The following is a 24,639-nucleotide window of genomic DNA, read 5'->3' on the forward strand; positions in this document are numbered from 1 at the left end:
GAAACCACATATCTCCACAGCTGGAAACCACATATCTCCACAGCTGGAAACCACGTATCTCCACCGCCAAAGACCTGGAAACCACATATCTCCACAGCTGGAAACCACGTATCTCCACAGCTGGAAACCACATATCTCCACCGCTGGAAACCACATATCTCCACAGCTGGAAACCACATATCTCCACAGCTGGAAACCACGTATCTCCACAGCTGGAAACCACATATCTCCACAGCTGGAAACCACATATCTCCACCGCTGGAAACCACGTATCTCCACCGCTGGAAACCACGTATCTCCACCGCCAAAGACCTGGAAACCACATATCTCCACAGCTGGAAACCACATATCTCCACCGCTGGAAACCACGTATCTCCACAGCTGGAAACCACATATCTCCACCGCTGGAAACCACATATCTCCACCTCTGGAAACCACATATCTCCACAGCTGGAAACCACATATCTCCACCTCTGGAAACCACATATCTCCACCTCTGGAAACCACATATCTCCACAGCTGGAAACCACATATCTCCACCGCTGGAAACCACATATCTCCACCTCTGGAAACCACATATCTCCACCTCTGGAAACCACATATCTCCACCGCTGGAAACCACATATCTCCACCTCTGGAAACCACATATCTCCACAGCTGGAAACCACATATCTCCACCGCTGGAAACCACATATCTCCACCTCTGGAAACCACATATCTCCACCTCTGGAAACCACATATCTCCACCTCTGGAAACCACATATCTCCACCGCTGGAAACCACATATCTCCACCGCTGGAAACCACATATCTCCACCTCTGGAAACCACATATCTCCACAGCTGGAAACCACATATCTCCACAGCTGGAAACCACATATCTCCACCGCTGGAAACCACGTATCTCCACAGCTGGAAACCACGTATCTCCACAGCTGGAAACCACATATCTCCACCGCTGGAAACCACGTATCTCCACAGCTGGAAACCACGTATCTCCACAGCTGGAAACCACATATCTCCACCGCTGGAAACCACGTATCTCCACAGCTGGAAACCACGTATCTCCACAGCTGGAAACCACATATCTCCACCGCTGGAAACCACGTATCTCCACAGCTGGAAACCACATATCTCCACCTCTGGAAACCACATATCTCCACAGCTGGAAACCACATATCTCCACCGCTGGAAACCACATATCTCCACCGCTGGAAACCACATATCTCCACCTCTGGAAACCACATATCTCCACCGCTGGAAACCACGTATCTCCACAGCTGGAAACCACGTATCTCCACAGCTGGAAACCACATATCTCCACCGCTGGAAACCACATATCTCCACCTCTGGAAACCACATATCTCCACAGCTGGAAACCACATATCTCCACCGCTGGAAACCACGTATCTCCACCGCCAAAGACCTGGAAACCACGTATCTTCACAGCTGGAAACCACGTATCTCCACAGCTGGAAACCACATATCTCCACCGCTGGAAACCACATATCTCCACAGCTGGAAACCACATATCTCCACCGCTGGAAACCACATATCTCCACCTCTGGAAACCACGTATCTCCACAGCTGGAAACCACATATCTCCACCGCTGGAAACCACATATCTCCACAGCTGGAAACCACATATCTCCACAGCTGGAAACCACGTATCTCCACAGCTGGAAACCACATATCTCCACCGCTGGAAACCACATATCTCCACAGCTGGAAACCACATATCTCCACAGCTGGAAACCACGTATCTCCACCGCTGGAAACCACATATCTCCACAGCTGGAAACCACATATCTCCACAGCTGGAAACCACATATCTCCACCGCTGGAAACCACATATCTCCACCGCTGGAAACGCTGATTTATAAACTTTTATGTATCTTCCTGTTTTTATTTGATCGCTCAGTGAAGCTTTTTGTTCTGTCTTATCACTTCCTCTTTCCACGGTGCAACGATGTCATAACTCTGACATCATCACATCTGGCCAATGAGTTTTCTTCCCAGATTCCTCCAGCCAATTAAATCTGGTTCAGAGCAACTACTGATCAGCAGGACCTGCAGGATGTTTGCAGCTCCGCTAAGGTGTGACGCCGTCGTTAAGGTGTCACATGTAAACCGGGCGGTCACCCGGGCGCCGTCGTTAAGGTGTCACATGTAAACCAGGCGGTCACCCGGGCGCCATCGCTCAGGTGTGACATGTAAACCGGATGGTCACCTGGCCGCCGTCGTTAAGGTGTCATATGTAAACCGGGTGGTCACACGGCCGCCGTCGTTAAGGTGTCACATGTAAACCGGGCGGTCACCTGGCCGCCGTCATTAAGGTGTCACATGTAAACCGGGCGGTCACCCGGCCGCCGTCATTAAGGTGTCACATGTAAACCGGGCGGTCACCCGGCCGCCGTCATTAAGGTGTCACATGTAAACCGGGCGGTCACCCGGCCGCCGTCGTTAAGGTGATTATCAGTCCCGGCAGACAGGCAGTACAGATTCACTTTAAAAATAATGTTTATTATTGATCTGATCATTATTGAACTGATTGTAGTTATTGATGGCGTTTCTGTTTTCAGATCAGCTTCCTGTTGTCTGAACGTGTTCATGTGTGTTAACAGAGACTCTGTTGTCTGTGCAGCAGCCAAACTCTCCTGCAGGGATCAATAAAGTTTATTATTGACTCTCCTGCAGGGATCAATAAAGTTTATTATTGACTCTCCTGCAGGGATCAATAAAGTTTATTATTGACTCTCCTGCAGGGATCAATAAAGTTTATTATTGACTCTCCTGCAGGGATCAATAAAGTTTATTATTGACTCTCCTGCAGGGATCAATAAAGTTTCCTTCAGTCTGTTTCTTGAGTGCCGTCATAAAACCATAGAAAACGTCCTGAGGGTCTCTTCCTGTTGATGTGTTTGTGATGACTTCCATCAGTGGGGTCAAAGGTCACCAGTCACAGAGAGGACTGTCCAGGTGTCCTCAGCTCTTCATCAGTTATCAAAGTAACTCAGGTGTCAAGTTTCAATCAGCTGTTTTTGAAAACACTTGTAAATATTTATGTTTTTATCTGTTTGATTCTTTCTACCTAGAAAACCAAAACCATGACGACCCAGAACTGAGACCAGGAGGCAGAGCTGCAGTCCTACACGCTTCTCTGCACTTCCATTAGAGCAGTTACCCACCCAAAACCACATAGAGACCACGTCTGTCCCCAAAACCACATAGAGACCATGTCTGTCCCCAAAACCACATAGAGACCACGTCTGTCCCCAAAACCACATAGAGACTGTGTCTGTCCCCAAAACCACATAGAGACCATGTCTGTCCCCAAAACCACATAGAGACCGCATCTGTCCCCAAAACCACATAGAGACCACGTCTGTCCACAAAACCACATAGAGACCGCATCTGTCCCCAAAACCACATAGAGACCGCGTCTGTCCACAAAACCACATAGAGACCGCGTCTGTCCCCAAAACCACATAGAGACCGCGTCTGTCCCCAAAACCACAAAGAGACCGCGTCTGTCCCCAAAACCACATAGAGACCACGTCTGTCCCCAAAACCACATAGAGACTGTGTCTGTCCCCAAAACCACATAGAGACCGTGTCTGTCCCCAAAACCACATAGAGACTGTGTCTGTCCCCAAAACCACATAGAGACCACGTCTGTCCCCAAAACCACATAGAGACCACGTCTGTCCCCAAAACCACATAGAGACCGTGTCTGTCCCCAAAACCACAAAGAGACCGCGTCTGTCCCCAAAACCACATAGAGACCACGTCTGTCCCCAAAACCACATAGAGACCACGTCTGTCCCCAAAACCACATAGAGACCGTGTCTGTCCCCAAAACCACATAGAGACCACGTCTGTCCCCAAAACCACATAGAGACCGCGTCTGCCCCCAAAACCACATAGAGACCGCGTCTGTCCCCAAAACCACATAGAGACCACGTCTGTCCCCAAAACCACAAAGAGACCACGTCTGTCCCCAAAACCACAAAGAGACCACGTCTGTCCCCAAAACCACATAGAGACCACGTCTGTCCCCAAAACCACAAAGAGACCACGTCTGTCCCCAAAACCACATAGAGACCGCGTCTGCCCCCAAAACCACATAGAGACCGTGTCTGTCCCCAAAACCACATAGAGACCACATCTGTCCCCAAAACCACATAGAGACCGCGTCTGCCCCCAAAACCACATAGAGACCGCGTCTGTCCCCAAAACCACATAGAGACCACGTCTGTCCCCAAAACCACATAGAGACTGTGTCTGTCCCCAAAACCACATAGAGACTGCATCTGTCCCCAAAACCACATAGAGACTGCATCTGTCCCCAAAACCACATAGAGACTGCGTCTGACCCCCGACCACTTAAATCTATTGAATCTAAAATAAACAGAAGAGTCATTCATAAAAATCTAATAAAATAAACACCAACACTGCAACAGTTCAACAAAATAAGAGAATTAAATGTGGACTCTTGAACATTAGATCTCTGTCATCTGAAGCCGTATTAATAAACGATTTAATCTCAGATCATCATATTGATTGATTGTCTTACTGAAACCTGGCTGTGTCATGAGGAACATGTCAGTCTAAATGAATCCAGTCCTCCCAGTCATATTAATACTCACATTCCTCCAGACACTGGCCGAGGAGGAGGAGTCACAGCCTAATTATCAACTCTAGACCTGAACTTCATTATAACTCATTAGAAAGTCTTGTTCTTAGTCTCTCAGCCAACCTGGAAAACTTTACAGCCAGTTCTATGTGTTATAGTGAACCGTCCTCCTGGTCCGTACTCTGAACTCTTATATATTTTTATATTTGTGAGTATCTTACAGAAACTTCTAAAAATGGTTAAGTGTAAAATATTAATTTAAGCAATAATGATGATATAATGTCAACCAATAGCAATACTGGAGCTTGGACTCTCTTGATCTTCTGGTGGGTAAAGTGGGCAGCAACACTCCATAGTTGGCCATCTTGTCAGATTGGAGGATATCAAGGGCTTTTGAAAATGGAGCAACCACCCGAAACACAAAGTGGTACAATTTTTATCAAGATGTGATATGATTGAATCTGAACATTTAAATATAGCCTCTATGATCCAAGTATCCTCTACAATACACTGCTATAAGCAACACTGAATTCTAATCACTGGATCTGTTGTGTGGAGAGTATATTGTACACTTATAGTATTTACCATGACATATTCACTGATGAATGTCTTCTCTGGTTGTTTGAAGCAAGGTACCTCAAGCCTCCCACATACATCATCCAGGTTTCCTTCTCTTGCAGTGGTGATTCTCTTTAGTCGTAGGTGGAGTTCCAGTGAATTGCATTTGTAATGACCAGCTGGCTTCCAAGTATTTCCTGGATGATGTCTGAGGCCTGCCTGCTGCAGCTGTGTTTGTTCCAGAGGGCTTGACATTTCCTCAGGGTGGATCTGGATGTTTTTTTTGAATGGCCCTGAAATTTTGGCAGCCTCTTCTGTATCTTTGGTTGCCATGAGGTTCAGTATGTGACTGGCACATCTCTGGTGTTGTGGTAAGTGATAATCCTCCTCTGGTGAAGATCAGGTCTCTGTCATCTTCCTCTTTCTCCCTCTTATCAATGTCTTGCATGTCAGCAAAAACTTGCTAGTGAGGACATTTTTGTCTAATGGTGTGTAATCCAGTAATAGGAATTCAAGAGTTATTAAGTAATGATCTGATAAAATAGGATTTTGTGGAAAAACTATTAAATGTTCAATTTCAATGCTGTAAGTCAGAACAAGGTGGAGGGTGTGGTTCAGACAGTGAGTGGGATTATTTACACACTGAGAGAAGCCAGTTGAGTCTAATAATGAGATGAATGCAGTGCTGAGACTGTCATTATCAACGTCCACATGAATATTAAATCACCTACTATAATTACTTTATCTGTACTAAGGACTAAATACGACAAAAACTCTGAGAGTTCAGATAAGAGTTCAGAGTACGGACCAGGAGGACGGTTCACTATAACAAATAGCAGCCAGGTTTCAGTAAGACAATCAATCAATATGATGATCTGAGATTAAATCGTTTATTAATACGACTTTAGATGACAGAGATCTAATGTTCAAGAGTCCACATTTAATTATCTTATTTTGTTGTACTGTTGCAATGTTGGTGTTAATTTTTATTAGATTTTTATGAATGAATCCTCTTCTGTTTATTTTAGATTTAATTGATTTAAGGGGTCAGAGGACAGACACAGTCTCTATGTGGTTTTGGGGACAGACACAGTCTCTATGTGGTTTTGGGGACAGACACAGTTTCTATGTGGTTTTGGGGACAGACACAGTTTCTATGTGGTTTTGGGGACAGACACAGTTTCTATGTGGTTTTGGGTGGGCAACTGCTCTAATGGAAGCACGTGTCTGTTACTGGATTTCTGTGCTAGACATGGATTGGCCATAACAAACACCATATTCAAACATAAGGTTATTCATAAGTGTACCTGGTACCAGAACACCTTAGGCCAAAGATCTATGATGGACTTTGTAGTTAGTGTCATCAGATCTGCGGCTGCATGTCTTGGACACTTGGGTAAAGAGAGGAGCAGAACTGTCAGCTGATCTCCACCTGGTGGTGAGTTGGATCAGGTGGCGGGGGAGGCTGCTGGACAGACCTGGGAGACCCAAATGATAGAATCCGAGTGGGCCATGTTCAGGACCTCAGTTGAGGAGGCGGCTGCTCAAAGTTGTGGTCGGAGGGTCATTCGTGCCTGTTGGGACGGCAACCTGAGAACTGGACATCAGTGGTGAAGGAGGCCGTCAAGCTGAAGAAGGAGGCCTTTCAGGTCTGGCTGGCCCAGGGGTCTCCTGAAGCAGCAGATGGATACCAAAGTACCAAAAGGACAGCAGCTCAGGTGGATGCTGTAGCAAAAACCTGGGTGTGGGAGGAGTTCATGGAGGCCATGGAGAAGGACTTTCTGTTGGTCTAAAAGAAGTTCTGGCAAACCATCAGGCAACTCAGGAAGGGGAAGCAGGGCTAAGCCCATGCTGTTTTCAGCAGAGGTGAACTGACATTGTCAGGCGATGGAAGGAACACTTTGAGGATCTCCTAAACCCAACCAACATGCCCTCTAAGGAGGAGTCAGAGTTGGACGACTCAGGGAAAGCCTCACTTATACCCCTGGCAGAGGTCTCTGAGGTAGTCAAAAAGCTCCTCGGTGGCAAAGTGCCAGGTGTGGATAAGATTCGCCCTGAGATGCTGAAGGCTCTGGACATTGTTGGGCTGTCATGGCTGGTACGCCTCTTCAGTGTCATATGGAAATTGGGGACAGTGCCTGTGGCCTGGTGGACCGGGGTGGTGGTTCCCATTTTTAAAAAATGGTACCGGAGGGTGTGCTTCAACTATGGAGGGATCACACTACTCAGCCTCCCAGGAAAAGCTTATGCCAGGGTGCTGGAGGGGAGGCTCAGGCTGATTGTTGAACCTCAGATTCAGGAGGAACAATAAGGATCCGTCCTGGCCGTGGAACAGTGGACCAGCTCTTCAACCTTGCAAGGATACTTGAGGAGTTATGGGAGTTTGTATATCCAGTCTACATGTGCTTTGTGGACTTGGAGAAGGTTTACGACCGTGTCCCTCTGGGCACCTTGTGGGCGGTGCTGCGGGAGTATGGAGTACCGGGTCCGTTGCTGCAAACGATTCAGTCCTTATATAACCACAGTGAGAGCCGTGTCTGCATTCTCTGCAGTAAGTCAGACTTGTTCTCAGTGGGTGTTGGGCTCTGCCGGGGTTGTCCCTTGTCACCAATTCTGTTTGTGATATTCAAGGACAGAATTTCAAGGTGCAGCTAGGGGGAGGAGAGTGTCTGGTTTGGGAACCCCAGGATTGCTTCTCTGCTTTTTGCAGATGATGTGGTTCTGTTGGCTTCAACACACCGTGGCCTCCAGCAGGAACTGGGACAGTTTGCAGCTGAATGTGAAGCGGCAGGGATGAGAGTCAGCACCTCCAAATCTGAGGCCATTGTGCTGTAAGGGGTACAGTGGAATAATGTTTAGTACCTGCTTGTACTAATCACCTGCACTCTCTCTCCTTCTGCCTCCTGCTGGCGAGCTGTGGGATGTAAACACCACAGCTGTGGTGAACTGGGATAATCAGCTGACTGCCAGTGTTTCAGTCAGCAGTTCCAGACCGACTGAGGTGGAGGCTACATGACTTTCTCCTGTTTGGTATTACAAACCGGGCAAAAATTCTGATTCAGTTGTGGGGCGCTATTGTGCTTGTGATTCTGTGAATTATGGGATATCGAGTAGCAGAGAGAGAATCCTCCTGCATTGAGTCTCTCAACCTAAAGGCTCTGGGATGTTTTTCCATTTAATTGAGTGCGCACATTTTAATGTACCATTGTTTTTATACTGTGATCATTTAAAACCAGCCTAGCTTCTGCTGTCTTTTTGGTTAGACTACTGTTTTATTCTGTTTTAGTAGTTATTTATTTCTCTGATTAATCTAATTATTAAGGGACATTTAGTAATTATGCTGCTGTTTCATCATTAGACCTGTGAGATGAACTCTGTTGTTTAAGACTGAGCTGAATTTAGTGAGTTTTAGTGCATGTTGTTGTTCAGTCTGGTTATTTTAAGTATTGTTCAGTGTGTATAGACAAGGCATTTAATTATGGCCCCTTGTTAGAGAATTCTAGAAATAAATTGTTATAACAATTAATCCTGTCGTGGTGTTGTCTGATCTCTCTCTTACTGAGGTGCTCTACCCAAGATACAAACTGTAGTATTTCAGTAAAGGGGCTTGCCCCTGTTACATCCCTTTACACTGCTCTGCCAGAAAACAGTGGACTGCTCTTTCTGGGTTGGGAGTGAGTTGCTGCCCCAAGTGAAGTATCAAGGAGTTCAAGTATCAGTCTACATTCCAACCCTCACCTATGGTCACGAGCTTCTGTCAGTGACTGAAAGAATGAGGTCATGGATACAAGCAGCTGAAATGAGTTTCCTCTGGAGAGAGTCTGGGCTCAGCCTTAGAGATCAGGTGAGGAGCTCGGACATCCGTGGGGAGCTCGGAGTGGAGCTGCTGCTGCTGCTGGTTAGGATCCTCCTGGACACCCCCTCTGGACTCAGTGCACACTGGAGGGACCACATATCTCTCCTGGCATGGGAACACCTTGGGATTCCCCGGGAGGATCTGGAGGGCATTGCTGGGGAGAAGGATGTCCGGGTTTCCTCACTAAGTCTGATGCCAACACAACCTGGTCCCAGATAAGCAGCGGAAAATGAATGGATGAGTATATTGTTCATGGTATATACAGTATATGTAGTAACATAAAGATAAACTGCTGTTATCCAGTGAGTTAGTTGATGATATCGGTGCATTTGCAGGCTAATCATCAGCCTCCTCCATCAGCAGAAAATGAGCAGAAAATGATTTCCAGGTTTGTTTCTGATGTTTCAGGATGTTTCTGTTTTATGAGTCAAAACTCCAGCAGAGACTAAAGCTGTGACTCACTGCTGCTCAGCAATAAAAGCTGCTACAGTCCGCTGAGACAACAGCACACGACTAACAGGAGTAGCTGTAGAGAAGGTCAGAGTGGCGGGGGGGCATCAGCAAAACAATAACATAAACATACAGTTATAGTCTCAGTCCAGCTGTCAGACTGTAACCTGACAGCAGAAGAAGAAGTGAGCTGACATCATCGACTTCAAAGTCCTGCAGATGTTTCAGTTAAATGAAGGTTTAAGTAAACAGGAAGGTCTCTGTAAACACACTGAGGCCTCGCAGGGTCAGTGAACGCATCACTGTCTGTAAACACACTGAGGCCTCGCAGGGTCAGTGAACGCATCACTGTCTGTAAACACACTGAGGCCTCGCAGGGTCAGTGAACGCATCACTGTCTGTAAACACACTGAGGCCTCGCAGGGTCAGTGAACGCCTCACTGTCTGTAAACACACTGAGGCCTCGCAGGGTCAGTGAACGCCTCACTGTCTGTAAACACACTGAGGCCTCGCAGGGTCAGTGAACGCATCACTGTCTGTAAACACACTGAGGCCTCGCAGGGTCAGTGAACGCATCACTGTCTGTAAACACACTGAGGCCTCGCAGGGTCAGTGAACGCATCACTGTCTGTAAACACACTGAGGCCTCGCAGGGTCAGTGAACGCATCACTGTCTGTAAACACACTGGGGCCTCGCAGGGTCAGTGAACGCATCACTGTCTGTAAACACACTGGGGCCTCGCAGGGTCAGTGAACGCATCACTGTCTGTAAACACACTGAGGCCTCGCAGGGTCAGTGAACGCATCACTGTCTGTAAACACACTGAGGCCTCGCAGGGTCAGTGAACGCCTCACTGTCTGTAAACACACTGAGGCCTCGCAGGGTCAGTGAACGCATCACTGTCTGTAAACACACTGAGGCCTCGCAGGGTCAGTGAACGCCTCACTGTCTGTAAACACACTGAGGCCTCGCAGGGTCAGTGAACGCCTCACTGTCTGTAAACACACTGAGGCCTCGCAAGGTCAGTGAACGCATCACTGTCTGTAAACACACTGAGGCCTCGCAGGGTCAGTGAACGCATCACTGTCTGTAAACACACTGAGGCCTCGCAGGGTCAGTGAACGCATCACTGTCTGTAAACACACTGGGGCCTCGCAGGGTCAGTGAACGCATCACTGTCTGTAAACACACTGAGGCCTCGCAGGGTCAGTGAACGCCTCACTGTCTGTAAACACACTGAGGCCTCGCAGGGTCAGTGAACGCATCACTGTCTGTAAACACACTGAGGCCTCGCAGGGTCAGTGAACGCCTTTAGGTGCCTTGCTGTTGGGTCGGGTAACCCTACAGTAAGGCGTTCACTGACCCTGCGAGGCCTCAATGTGTTTACAGACAGTGAGGCGTTCACTGACCCTTTCCTGGAGCTTCCTGGAGCTTCCCGGAGCAGCAGTTTGAGGTCAGTGCGGTGGCCTGAGGACACAGTGTAAGGTGTATTTTGGTGATGTGTTGTGATCTTTGTGTCTCTGACCTCTGTGACTGAAATAAATCTTTTATCTCATCATGTATACATCTCGTCTCCTCAGAGGATGTTTGCCGTTTGCCCCCCCCCCCCCCCCCCCCTTCCACATACAACCACAATACGAACCATTTTCTTTAAGTTTAATAAAAAGTCTTCTAACATGTTGCTCTGATAATCACAGTCCAGCAGCTCCAGGTGTGTGTTCACCTGCATAATGGCAGATGGGGAGGTGGGGGGGCTCTGCCACAGGCTTGGATATGAGCTTTAATAATTTTTTCTCCATCTGCACAAACAAGCTGTCACACTAAAGAATGGATGTCTGAATAGGAAGTCCTCAAACTATCGTCATGGAAACCATAAATCAGGGAGTGTGTTTCCGTGGAGACAGGATGAGAGTTTAATCTGAGAGGACTGAAAAACATCCTCAGAGTTCAATATCAAAGGTCAGCAGGAGGGGACCGACTGACTGTCACCATGGCAACCAGCCAGCCTGACCTGTGATGATGCTGCACAATCATCCGATGTGAACGTAACTTGTGAAAACTTTACTGTCACATTCAGTTTGTTTTGTGCTGAAACAACGAAAATCAGTTACAAACATTATGTACAAAAAACTATATATTATATATATATATAGAAATATATACAGATTAAATAAGAAAATAAATAAGGATATATATATAGACTATACAGAGTATAAATAAAAATATATACCATAATAATGACAATAATGACAATAATAATAGCTTGTATTTTGTTCTGCTGTGTGCTTTTATGTTCAGATGTTTTTCTGTATTTTAACAGTTTTTTTCTTTGTCTGCAGACTCTGGTGACGGAAGAGTCACAGTAGAGTCAGTAGAAACAGTAGAGTCAGCCTCTCTCTGTTCAGCAGGCTGATGAATCTCTTCCAGATGTTTCCGTTGGCTCAAGCTCAGGTTACTGCAGGAAATTTACCCATGATGCTCTGGGGCGGCTCCTCCAGGTCAGTCCTCACTGCTCACACACTAACTGATATTTAAAATATCCAATCAGATCACACATCTACCTGAAAACCCACCAATCAGGAAACAGCTGAGCGTTTGTTTCAGTTTCAGAAAACAGCAGAAACATCTGGAAACCATCTTCTACTGGTTTCTGTTGTTGCCATGACGACGACCTGCAGAGACCCCACAGACCGAAACACACACAGCTAAGACTCTCTGCTGCTGCTTTCACATGTTGAAGATGTGTATTCTGCCCTTTTGACTCATTATTATAAACACTGAGTCTATTTTAAACATATTTGTGACATTTAATTCACCAAAAGTTGTTTATATTTCTCTAAATCCATCTTTCCTTACAGCCAGATTCCTCTCTGTCCTCCAGCAGACTGTTTCTGAAGATATTTACATCAAACCTGCATTATTAATGAGCTGCTGCTCTGATTGGCTGGAGGTGCGGCTCCCACCTTCACCCCCAGCCAATCAGAACAGGCCCTAATGAAAGCAGCAGCATGTTTACCTGCAGTAATGTCTGCAGACAGTATATAGCATCTATGAAGCTGCTGCTGCTCAGCTGAGACTCAACAGGAAGTTTCAGGACGGTGAGATCGAGTCCAAGTTTCCTCACAAAGTCAAAGTCTGTTTTTCAAACGTTAGCTTAGCTTTAGCTCAGATATATTATGTTCCTTTAGCTGAGGAACAGAAAGAAACCATGTTTTAAAACTTCATCACAGACTGAAGATGAAACAGTAGAAAATCCTGCAGCTGAGTGTCGTTCAGCAGACAAACAACCGGTCGCTGATAACGGAGAGAAGATCGTCTCCAGAAATGAATTTCAGTCGTTCCTGATGTAAACGTCCGTCCTCTGGAAGGCTGGAAAGACTTTTTATCTGCTGAACAACCAGCAACACTTCCAGTGTGCTGCTTCGCTCGTCATCCGGCTGTGATGCAAACTGCGACTACAATCTTTTAAATCATCATTTAATTAAGTCTGGGCATGTCTCTGTTTCCTCTCATTTGAGTTGGAAGAAGGAAGAACCGCTTGCACACTAATCCAACTAAAACCTCTCATGTAGCCTCTTGCTACCTGCAACTTGTTTAAACTCAGCCTCTCACAGGTTTTCTCTCCAACACTTTGCTGAAAGACGAGGTTTTGAAAGAATTGTTCTCTTTGGACCCTAAAAGCCTGCTGGCTCAGATGGGTCAGATGGGTTGACTCCATTCTTTTTAAAAAATAGCAGCTCCGATCATTGCGGCACGATTAACAGTCATCTTTAACCTTACTTCAAAAGCTTGACATCATTTATCATTCTGCTATTCAGTTTACTAGGAATGCTTGAATGGCCCTCTCTGCATACTGGTCTTAACATACACTGGTTCACGCTTATTCATAAAACTCTTCTTGAATACTCACCTACCTATTTAAATCAGTTATTGCAGACAATATTTGTGGCCAAGTACTGTACACAGACTTCCTCTTACATCAGAGTAACACATCCTCTGGCCTGTTGTCATTCCAGTCTGATGCTGCTAATGATTGGAATTTGTTACAATAAATGCTAAAACTGGATCAGTTTATCTCAGTCTGCTTTTAAGGGCCTACTTATAGATATTTTTAATGATATTTGTAAATGTTTTACTTCTATTTGATTAATACTTGTATATGTTTTACTTGTAATTGTTTACTTCTGTTTGATTAGTTGTTCTTCTTTTCTTGTTGTTGTTGTTGTTGTTGTTGTTGTTGTTGTCCCCCACCTTCCTTCCCTTTTTCAAGTGTCTTCTGCCACTTGCAGGTGGTCACTGTATATAACAAACTGTTTTTAATGTCCTGCCTGGTAAAATAAAGGTAAAATAAAAATAAAATTAAGAAATTATGTAAACACTCAGCATAGTGTTGGGCGGCGGCGGCGGCGGCAGCGGCGGGCTCATGATGAAGCTTCCTGCTGATCTGATTGGACTTTCTGGTGTGACGTAGTAACGACTAGTAACCGCCTCAACGCCGCTCGCTCTGCAGCCGCCAGTTTCAACGTTTCAAACAACTTATAAAGAGCGAAGAGACAGAAGGTCGTAATTTTACAGCACAGGAGGCCCCAACATCACCCTGATCATCCCACACATCAGTTCACTGTTTTACACCACAACAGCCCTTTAAAGATTAGTGAATTACTCAGATAAAACTTTTTATTTATTTTTGGTTTTCTAACATTCAACTTGAAGATGGCACTGAGGTTTCACTCTCAAAAAACAACAGTACAGCAGACATCAATAAATCTGGACTTTATAGAAAATTATTAATGTTTTCCAGCGTTTTCTAAATATTTTTCCTTCAAGGTTCAGCTGCTGCCACAAAGAAAAGCAACAAAGACAAAAATAAAAGTGACAGATATTTCTTCATTACATGCAGCAGATCATGTAAACATCCAGCTCAAACTTCATTCTTCACTTTGTAAACACATGACGATCTGCAGGTGATGAAACAGTCAAACCTGTTGAATCAAACTGAATCAGAAATCTGAAACTTTCCTCTCAGATATCTCAGAACAGCACAATAATTCCTTTTCCTGTCGGATTTTATTCTCTTGTTTATGAGTTTGTTGTTTTCAGATCGTCATGTGTTTATTTCTATCACTGATTACTGTAAATACTCTCTTAGTGCAAAGCAATCAAACTTCATCACAAATACGATGTTTGACATTTTCGGGGAAGTAAATTCTTTCTATGGCTTCATCTTCCAACACATGACTGTGCAGCCTGCAGGCAACCAGCAGGGCAGAAATACATATCAGCCTGCAGGCAACCAGCAGGGCAGAAATACATAACAGCCTGCAGGCAACCAGCAGGGCAGAAATACATAACAGCCTGCAGGCAACCAGCAGGGCAAAAATACATATCAGCCTGCAGGCAACCAGCAGGGCAGAAATACATATCAGCCTGCAGGCAATAAGCAGGGCAAAAAAACATATCAGCCTGCAGGCAACCAGCAGGGCAAAAAAACATATCAGCCTGCAGGCAACCAGCAGGGCAAAAATACATATCAGCCTGCAGGCAACCAGCAGGGCAAAAATACATATCGGCCTGCAGGCAACCAGCAGAGCAAAAATACATAACAGCCTGCAGGCAACCAGCAGGGCAGAAATACATATCAGCCTGCAGGCAACCAGCAGGACAGAAATACATATCAGACTGCAGGCAACCAGCAGGGCAGAAATACATATCAGCCTGCAGGCAACCAGCAGGACAGAAATACATATCAGACTGCAGGCAACCAGCAGAGCAAAAATACATAACAGCCTGCAGGCAACCAGCAGGGCAAAAATACATATCAGCCTGCAGGCAACCTGCAGGGCAAAAATACATAACAGCCTGCAGGCAACCAGCAGGGCAGAAATACATATCAGCCTGCAGGCAACCAGCAGGACAGAAATACATATCAGACTGCAGGCAACCAGCAGGGCAGAAATACATATCAGACTGCAGGCAACCAGCAGGGCAGATATACATACCATCATATTTACATGTATTCAAAGATATTCAGATGTTCTAATAGAATGCAGTTATTTGTTGATTTTTTTGTGAAGGCTGTGAAGGCAACAGGAAGTCAGAAACAACATCTGACAGAATAACAGTGAACACATGGTTTCTTTGGTTTCAAAAATTAAGAGCTTCTTCGGGTATATATGGTCATTGTGTATATTAAAGTATCTTTATTGAGCAGAAGACAGTGTGTGGGGGTCCTTTCCTCCTTTCGATACATGGCTACTTCACCAACGTACTTGTCACAAAGACTACAGAGGTGTGCGAGAAGAGCTCCAAAGGGAATCAAACCCACAACCCTGTAGTGCGCTGCTCAGTCAGCTCCTCAGCTGATTGGACGGATTCACCTGAGCAGGTGTTTGTTGCAGTGCGCTGCTCAGTCAGCTCCTCAGCTGATTGGACGGATCCATCTGAGCAGCTGTTTGTGCACCTAAATTAATAAAACATGATCTGAATTTGATCCCCAACCTCAAAAAGTAGCAGCTCCAAGAAGTAAAGCAGCTCTAAACTGGGTAAATAAAAGCTGTTTGTCTAAATAAAAATCCATCTGATATTAAGATCTCTCTAGAACAGCTGATGAAGAGTTACTGATGATGAATGAATCAATGTTTTTAATCTGCTTGTTCACATTTTGCTGTTAGCTACTTTGGCTGTAACCATGGAAACAGTCTACTCTGTAACCATGGATACAAACAAGACCGTAACCACGGACACAGATCAGCTGGATGAGAATGAAAACAGAGTGTGAATGTGATGATCAAGAGCAAAGATCTGTAGTTTTAGGAAGCAACTTTCTCTGATTAATGACCAGATTGATCATATCGGATATATCTGAATAATAAATGATTACGGGTTTATATGTTTACGGTGTTTATATTTCTTGAAGGAAAAGTCCCACATTTACAGAAACCATCAGCTTTTACTGAGATCCCAGATAAACATCCTGGATGTGGACTCAGGGCTTGTTGGGCAGTTTCAGGAAGCGCTGTGACTTCTGCCTCGCCATGCGGTGCTGCTGCTGCGCCACCTGAGCATCTGATATGGCTGCCTGCAGCTTCTGTGAATAACCATGGTAACCAGGTGAGGGAGGAGCCACACACACAAAGGTAAAGGTACACACACACACACACACACACACACACACACACACACACACAGTGACTACCTGAGCAGTGTTTGTGTCTCTGAGCTGGACACTCCGCACAGACTCCTGACCGTCTCTCTTAGGAAGCTTCAACTTCTGCTGTTCCTGAAACAAACAAGAACGTTACGGTCAGGAGGACGTTACGGTCAGGAGGATGTTACGGTCAGGAGAACGTTACGGTCAGGAGAACGTTACGGTCAGAAGGACGTTACGGTCAGGAGAACGTTACGGTCAGAAGGACGTTACGGTCAGAAGGACGTTACGGTCAGGAGGACGTTACGGTCAGGAGGACGTTACGGTCAGAAGGACGTTACGGTCAGGAGGACGTTACGGTCAGAAGGACGTTACGGTCAGGAGGACGTTACGGTCAGAAGGACGTCACGGTCAGGAGGACGTCACGGTCAGGAGGACGTCACGGTCAGGAGGACGTCACGGTCAGGAGGACGTCACGGTCAGGAGGACGTCACGGTCAGAAGGACGTTACGGTCAGAAGAACGTTACGGTCAGGAGGACGTTACGGTCAGAAGGACGTCACGGTCAGGAGGACGTCACGGTCAGGAGGACGTCACGGTCAGGAGGACGTCACGGTCAGAAGGACGTCACGGTCAGAAGAACGTCACGGTCAGGAGGACGTCACGGTCAGGAGGACGTCACGGTCAGGAGGACGTTACGGTCAGGAGGACGTCACGGTCAGGAGGACGTCACGGTCAGGAGGACGTTACGGTCAGAAGGACGTTACGGTCAGAAGGACGTTACGGTCAGGAGGACGTTACGGTCAGACGAACGTTACGGTCAGGAGAACGTTACGGTCAGGAGGACGTTACGGTCAGGAGAACGTTACGGTCAGAAGGACGTTACGGTCAGGAGGACGTTACGGTCAGGAGAACGTTACGGTCAGAAGGACGTTACGGTCAGGAGGACGTTACGGTCAGAAGAACGTTACGGTCAGGAGGACGTTACGGTCAGGAGGACGTTACGGTCAGAAGGACGTTACGGTCAGGAGGACGTTACGGTCAGGAGAACGTTACGGTCAGAAGGACGTCACGGTCAGGAGGACGTCACGGTCAGGAGGACGTCACGGTCAGGAGGACGTTACGGTCAGGAGGACGTTACGGTCAGAAGGACGTTACGGTCAGAAGGACGTCACGGTCAGGAGGACGTTACGGTCAGGAGGACGTCACGGTCAGGAGGACGTCACGGTCAGGAGGACGTCACGGTCAGGAGGACGTCACGGTCAGGAGGACGTTACGGTCAGAAGAACGTTACGGTCAGGAGGACGTCACGGTCAGGAGAACGTTACGGTCAGGAGGACGTTACGGTCAGGAGGACGTTACGGTCAGGAGGACGTTACGGTCAGGAGAACGTTACGGTCAGGAGGACGTTACGGTCAGAAGGACGTTACGGTCAGAAGGACATTACGGTCAGAAGGACGTTACGGTCAGGAGGACGTTACGGTCAGGAGGACGTTACAGTCAGGAGAACGTTACGGTCAGGAGAACGTTGGAGCCATACCCTAAATCCAACAGGAAGTCAGCCATTTTGAATCTATTGTGCATTTTTTTTGCAAAGTGAAGCCATTGACAGGTGTTGTACTTTAGCAAACTCCTCCTAGACATTTAATCCAAGTGACTTCAAATTTGGTTAATTACATGTAAAGACCCCGGCGATGCTAAATTGCAAAGATTTTTATATTTCATGGAACGCCCTTTGTGTGGCGTGCCGGTGAATTTTGCCCAAATCATGTTTGGGGCATTACACAGGAAGTTGTCATAACTCAACTTCACGTTTGATGAGAGTCCTGAACACGTCTACATGTCAATATTGAGTCATAGTCATAGCGCCTCCTACTGACAACAGGAAGTCAGCCTTACGTGACAAACATCATCAGATTTACTTGAAATTTAAATGGTGTGTCCAACACACGATAAACATCAACATGACATGTAATTAGTGGGTGTTCTCTAGCACCACATAGTGAACACGGGAAGTGATAGTTATCTCCTACATGCAATGTCCAATATTCATGAAAATGTAGATCCATGTCAGACGCGTTCTGGTTAATGTGTTCCTGTATCGTGTTGCTCTGCAGTGATAGCAGTTCGACTGCAGCCCAGCGAGGGCCTGATCGCCCGCGGCTTGCAGCTTTAATTATTGTTATTATGCTTCTCTGTGTCTCTCTTTCTTTCTCTCTCAACCCAACCGGTCGAGGCAGATGGCGTCCACCTAGAGTCTGGTTCTGCTGGAGGTTTCTTCCCGTTAAAGGGGAGTTTTTCCTGCTGCTGATGGAGGAACGTTAGGTCTCTGTTCGGTCTTGACCTGCTCTATGTGAAAAGAGTCCTGAGATAACTTCTGTTGGGATTTAATGGCATATAAATAAATCAACTTGACATTACGGTCAGAAGGATGTGAAGTGACGTAACCCACAGCTAAGCTAAAGACAGACAACAGCCCCGTTGGGTTTGTCATTGTTGGTTTTCCATCGTATTGTTTTGTGGTGACGTCTAAACTCGTTCTTCTTGTTCTACTGATTTTCAGTGTTGTCGTGGTTTTTTGTTACCTTGCAGTAGATCTTCAGCTCAGTTCCCGTCACAGCCGGAGGACGGTAGAAGTTCTCAAACAAACACTCCCACTCTTTGTTGAAATGACCAACGAAGTCGATCTCCTTCACGCAAAAAACCCTCCTGCACAACCACAACAATGAATACAGATAAGATAATTAAATGTGGACTCTTGAACATTAGATCTCTGTCATCTGAAGCCGTATTAATAAACCATCTAATCTCAGATCATCATATTGATTGATTGTCTTACTGAAACCTGGCTGTGTCATGAAGAACATGTCAGTCTAAATGAATCCAGTCCTCCCAGTCATATTAATACTCACATTCCTCCAGACACTGGCCGAGGAGGAGGAGTCACAGCCTCATTATCAACTCTAGACCTGAACTTCATTATAACTCATTCGAAAGCCTTGTTCTTAGTCTCTCAGCCAACCTGGAAAACTTTACAGCCAGTTCTATGTGTTATAGTGAACCGTCCTCCTGGTCCGTACTCTGAACTCTTATCTGAATTCTCAGAGTTTTTGTCGTATTTAGTCCTTAATACAGATAAAGTAATTATAGTAGGTGATTTAATATTCATGTGGACGTTGATAGTGACAGTCTCAGTACTGCATTTATCTCATTATTAGACTCAACTGGCTTTTCTCAGTGTGTAAATAATCCCACTCACTGTCTGAACCACACCCTCCACCTTGTTCTAACTTATGGGATCGAAATTGAACATTTAATAGTTTTTCCACAAAATCCTATTTTATCAGATCATTTTTTAATAAATTTTGAATTCCTGTTACTGGATTACACACCATTAGACAAAAATGTCCTCACTAGATGTCTCTCTGATAGTGTTGTAGATAAATTTAAGGAAGCAGTTCCGTCAGTACTGAATTCACTGCCATGTCTCAATACTACAGAGGACTCTTATGTTAACTTTAGTTCCTCCCAAACTGATAATCTTGTTGATAGTGCTGCAGGCTCATTACGAATAACACTCGACTCCATCGCCCCCTTAAAAAAGAAGATAATAAAACATAAGAGGTTAGCTCCATGGTATAACTCCCAAACCTGCAAATTAAAGCAAACATCGCGAAAATTGGAAAGGATTTGGCGTTCCACCAAAGTAGAAGAATCTCGCTTAGTCTGGCAAGATAGTGTTAAAACATATAGGAAGGCCCTCTGTAATGCCAGAGCCGCCTATTACTCAGCATTAATAGAAGAGAATAAAAACAGCCCTAGGTTCCTTTTCAGCACTTTGGCTGACAAAGAGTCATAACTCTACTGATCCATGTATTCCTATAGCTCTCAGTAGTAATGACTTTATGAGCTTCTTTAATGATAAAATTCTAACTATTAGAGACAAAATTAACCATCTCCTGCCCTCAACAGGCACCGTTCTCTCCCCAAACACAGGAACCTTAGAAACAGCAGTAAATCCTGACATATATTTGGACTGTTTTTCTCCAGTAGACTTGTCTGAACTAACTTCAATGATTTGTTCAGCTAAACCATCAACCTGTCTCTTAGACCCCATCCCAACTAGGCTGCTTAAGGAAGCCTTACCCTTAGTGAGCACTTCTTTACTAGATATGATCAATCTGTCTTTAGTAACAGGCTATGTACCACAGTCCTTTAAAGTAGCTGTAATTAAACCTCTTCTTAAGAAGCCTACTCTTGATTCAGGTGTTTTAGCCAATTATAGACCTATATCTAACCTTCCATTTCTCTCTAAGATCCTTGAGAAAGCAGTCTCTAATCAGTTATGTGACTTTCTACATAACAATAGTTTATTTGAGGATTTTCAGTCAGGATTTAGAGGCATCATAGCACAGAGACAGCACTGGTGAAAGTCACTAATGACCTCCTAACTGCATCGGACAAAGGATTTGTCTCTATACTTGTCCTGTTAGATCTTAGTGCTGCATTCGACACAATCAACCATCAAATCCTTTTGCAGACATCCTGTCCCTAAAAGATGCAGAAAAACTAGTTCACGCATTTGTTACTTCTAGGCTGGATTATTGCAATTCCTTATTATCAGGCTGCTCTAACAAGTCTCTAAAGACTCTCCAGCTGGTCCAGAATGCAGCTGCACGTGTATTGACTAAAACTAGAAAGAGACCACATTTCTCCCATTTTAGCTTCTCTGCATTGGCTTCCTGTAAAATCTAGAATAGAATTTAAAATCCTTCTCCTAACTTACAAAGCCCTTAATGGTCAGGCACCATCATATCTTGAAGAGCTCATAATACCGTATTATCCCACTAGAACACTGTGCTCCCAGTATGCAGCTTACTGGTGGTTCCTACAGTCTTTAAAAGTAGAATGGGAGGCAGAGCCTTCAGCTATCAGGCTCCTCTTCTATGGAACCATCTACCGGATTCAGTCCGGGGTGCAGACACCCTCTCTATGTTTAAGAGTAGGCTTAAAACTTTCCTTTTTGATAAAGCTTATAGTTAGGGCCGACCAGGCTCGCCTTGGATCAGCCCTTAGTTATGCTGCTATAGGCCTAGACTACTGGGGGACTTCCCATGATGCACTGAGCTCCTCTCTCCTCCTCCTCCTCTCCATCTGTATGCATTCATGTAACATCAATGCATGTCACTAACTTTGCTTCTTCCCCGGAGTTTTTTGTGCTTTCTCATCTCACAGGAAACCCTGGGTTCTGGGCCGAGCCTTCGCGGTCCTTCACAGTCCTGATGGCATCCTTCCCTGGCTGTTGCTGCTTATACTTGTTGTTGTTATGATTGTTGTTCTCCTGTCCCCCCTCCCCCTTTCCCTCCCTCTTTCTCTCTCTCAACCCAACCGGTCAAAGCAGATGGCCGCCCACCAAGAGCCGGGGTCTGCTTGAGGTTTCTACCCGTTAAAGGGGAGTTTTTCCTTACCGCTGTCGCCAAGTGCTGCTCATGGGGGAATTGTTGGGTCTCTGTATATTAAAGAGTACGGTCTTGACCTGCTCTATGTGAAAAGTGCCTTGAGATGACTTCTGTTGTGATATGGCGCTATATAAATAAAAATGGATTGATTGAGATAACAACGGCCACAACAAATGATGGAAATAACAATGAATAAGGATCCTCTGTGCCTGTCTGCAGGTGTCAGAAGGTGTTTACCTGTTGGTGATGATGATGTTAGTCTTTCTTTGTCCAGGAAACGGACAGTAATCTCTGAACACTTCACCGTCCAGCTGCCTTATCTCTGAGCGCTGGAAACACAAACACACACTTTCTTCATTAAGTTGAATATTTATCTATATTTATACCTCTTTACACTTTGATTATGATCAGCGTCAGCTCTGGTATTCTAATATTGACCAATAATAAAAACCATAAAAGTTGACTTTGATCCAGGTGGGTTTGGAGATGAAGACACTGAGGTCAGGTAGGGTTTACCTGTCTGACTGTCTTTTACTTCCTGACGTTTGTCGTCCTCTCCATCTCCTCCTGACCAACCTGCAGCGGCCTCTTACATGAAATCTGCACCTTTGACCTTCCTTTTTACTTTCTATCAAAGACACATCAGGCTGCAGGACTCAGGATGTGAAAGGTTCTCTCGGTACAAGACAACAAGACTACAATCAATCAATCAGCACTGATTGATAGTTAGATGGTAGCTAAATATTCTCAGTCTGAAAGTCCAGTTTGTTGTCACGGTAACAGAAGGACATTTTTAAATTAATTTAATTATTATGTGCATATCAAATGAAAATAATTGATCTCCTGAAACTGCAGCAGAGCTTCACTTTACTGCTGTCTGCATGAATGAACTCAACAACTGAACATGACGGATTACAGCGTCACATCAGACCTGCAGCCTATTGGTTAAAATTGACCCCGCCCCCCCCATCTGACATCACCATAGAAACAGTTTGCAGCTCTACGAGTGGAAACATGCGAATAATAGTTTTATTAAACATCATGTTTAAACAGACACGTCACAGCTGACAAACACAAACACAACAGTGTCAGAGGTCAGAGGTCATGCTGATGCCTCATTTGCATAATATCACTTCAGAATGAATTACACAAAGTATGCAAAGACAGAAATATGAAATATAATTAAGGTGGGCAATGAATCAAATGTGATGCTACGATCTTATACAAAAATATTGCTAAGTTCTACGGGAGATAACACGTTCGTCACAAGATTAGAGTAAAATCATTTTCACTGCATGTTTGGATTAATAAATTAAACTTTTATTTATAAATGGCTAAAAAACAAAAATGACTCAGCAATATTTCAGAGAACAAACGCAGAAACGTGAGTCTAGAAAAAAGTCCTAAACTGAGTAGGAATGTTGGAGGTATGAGAGACGGCATGCAGACAAACCTGAATCATCTGAGCACAATATGTATAGATAAATATAGAAATAGCTTTTTTACATGTTGACAGAGATGACATTATATTTGTCTGAGCCAGAATTTAGAGAGTTTATAGTCTTTAATAGCACTTAAATAATAAAGTTGTTGCTGTTTAATCCTCATCACGCTGCATGTGACACAAACACAAGAAGAAGAAAGTAATTAGAAGTAGAAACAAGAGTGTGGATTATCAATTTTAAAAGAGATATTCCACAGAGACAAACCTAGATTATTAATAATATTCTAAAGAGACAACACATACATACATGTATATACTGTACACAGTAATATTTGGTGGAATTTCACTTTTAGAAACAAAGTATTTGAGTTTTGTCTGGACGCCACATCAGCTGCTGCGACCGGATCGGTCCTGTTAGCTTATAGTGTCATAACTCACTGAGCTGTCAATCAATCAATCAGTCAATCAATCAATCAGTCAATCAATCACTCAGTTTTCCAGTTGTTTGTCACTAAATATTTTCATACATTTATGTGTAAAACAGAACACCGTGTTGATGTTTCCACATCAAATTACAGTTTACAGATGTGTATTCTGCCTCATTATTATAAACACTGAGTCTATTTTAAACATTTTATTCACCAAAAGTTGTTTATATTTCTCTAAATCCATCTTTGCTTCCAGCCAGATTCCTCTCTGTCCTCCAGCAGACTATCATTATTATCATTATTATTATTATTATTATTATTATTATCATTATTATTATTATTATTATTATCATTATATTATTATTATCATTATCATTATCATTATTATTATTATTATTATTATCATTATATTATTATTATTATTATTATCATTATCATTATCATTATTATTATTATTGTTGTAGCTTTTAAATCTATTTTATTTTATTACATTTTCATCATTTTTATTTGCATTAGTCTCAAATAGTCGGTCGGCTTGTCAGTCACCTGTGAAGCACTTTCATCTGCACTCACATGTATGAAAGGTGCTGTACTAATAAAGTTTGATTGATTGATTGATTGATTGATCAGCTGTTTAGTAAAAACAAACCAGAACACAGCAGG

At 44.5% G+C, this 24,639-nt stretch overlaps 1 protein-coding gene across 5 annotated transcripts in view; it reads right to left on the reverse strand.

The window, feature by feature from the left end:
* Window positions 1-14,162: 14,162 nt before the first annotated feature.
* Window positions 14,163-24,639, reverse strand: part of vps13c (vacuolar protein sorting 13 homolog C) — a 100,306-nt gene continuing 89,829 nt past the window's right edge. For 3 of the 5 annotated variants that reach the window (XM_042428348.1, XM_042428270.1, XM_042428545.1), the window contains 4 exons: window positions 22,342-22,433; window positions 19,231-19,354; window positions 16,695-16,778; window positions 14,163-16,586 (listed from right to left, as the gene is read on the reverse strand). In XM_042428348.1, coding sequence (XP_042284282.1) covers window positions 16,485-16,586; window positions 16,695-16,778; window positions 19,231-19,354; window positions 22,342-22,433 — 402 coding nt within the window. In that variant the 3' untranslated portion in view covers window positions 14,163-16,484. The other 2 variants (XR_006099228.1, XM_042428471.1) reach the window with 2 other exon arrangements.

This window comes from Thunnus maccoyii, chromosome 1 (genome assembly GCF_910596095.1).
Source record: "Thunnus maccoyii chromosome 1, fThuMac1.1, whole genome shotgun sequence".
In the NCBI taxonomy this organism is placed as follows: domain Eukaryota; kingdom Metazoa; phylum Chordata; class Actinopteri; order Scombriformes; family Scombridae; genus Thunnus; species Thunnus maccoyii.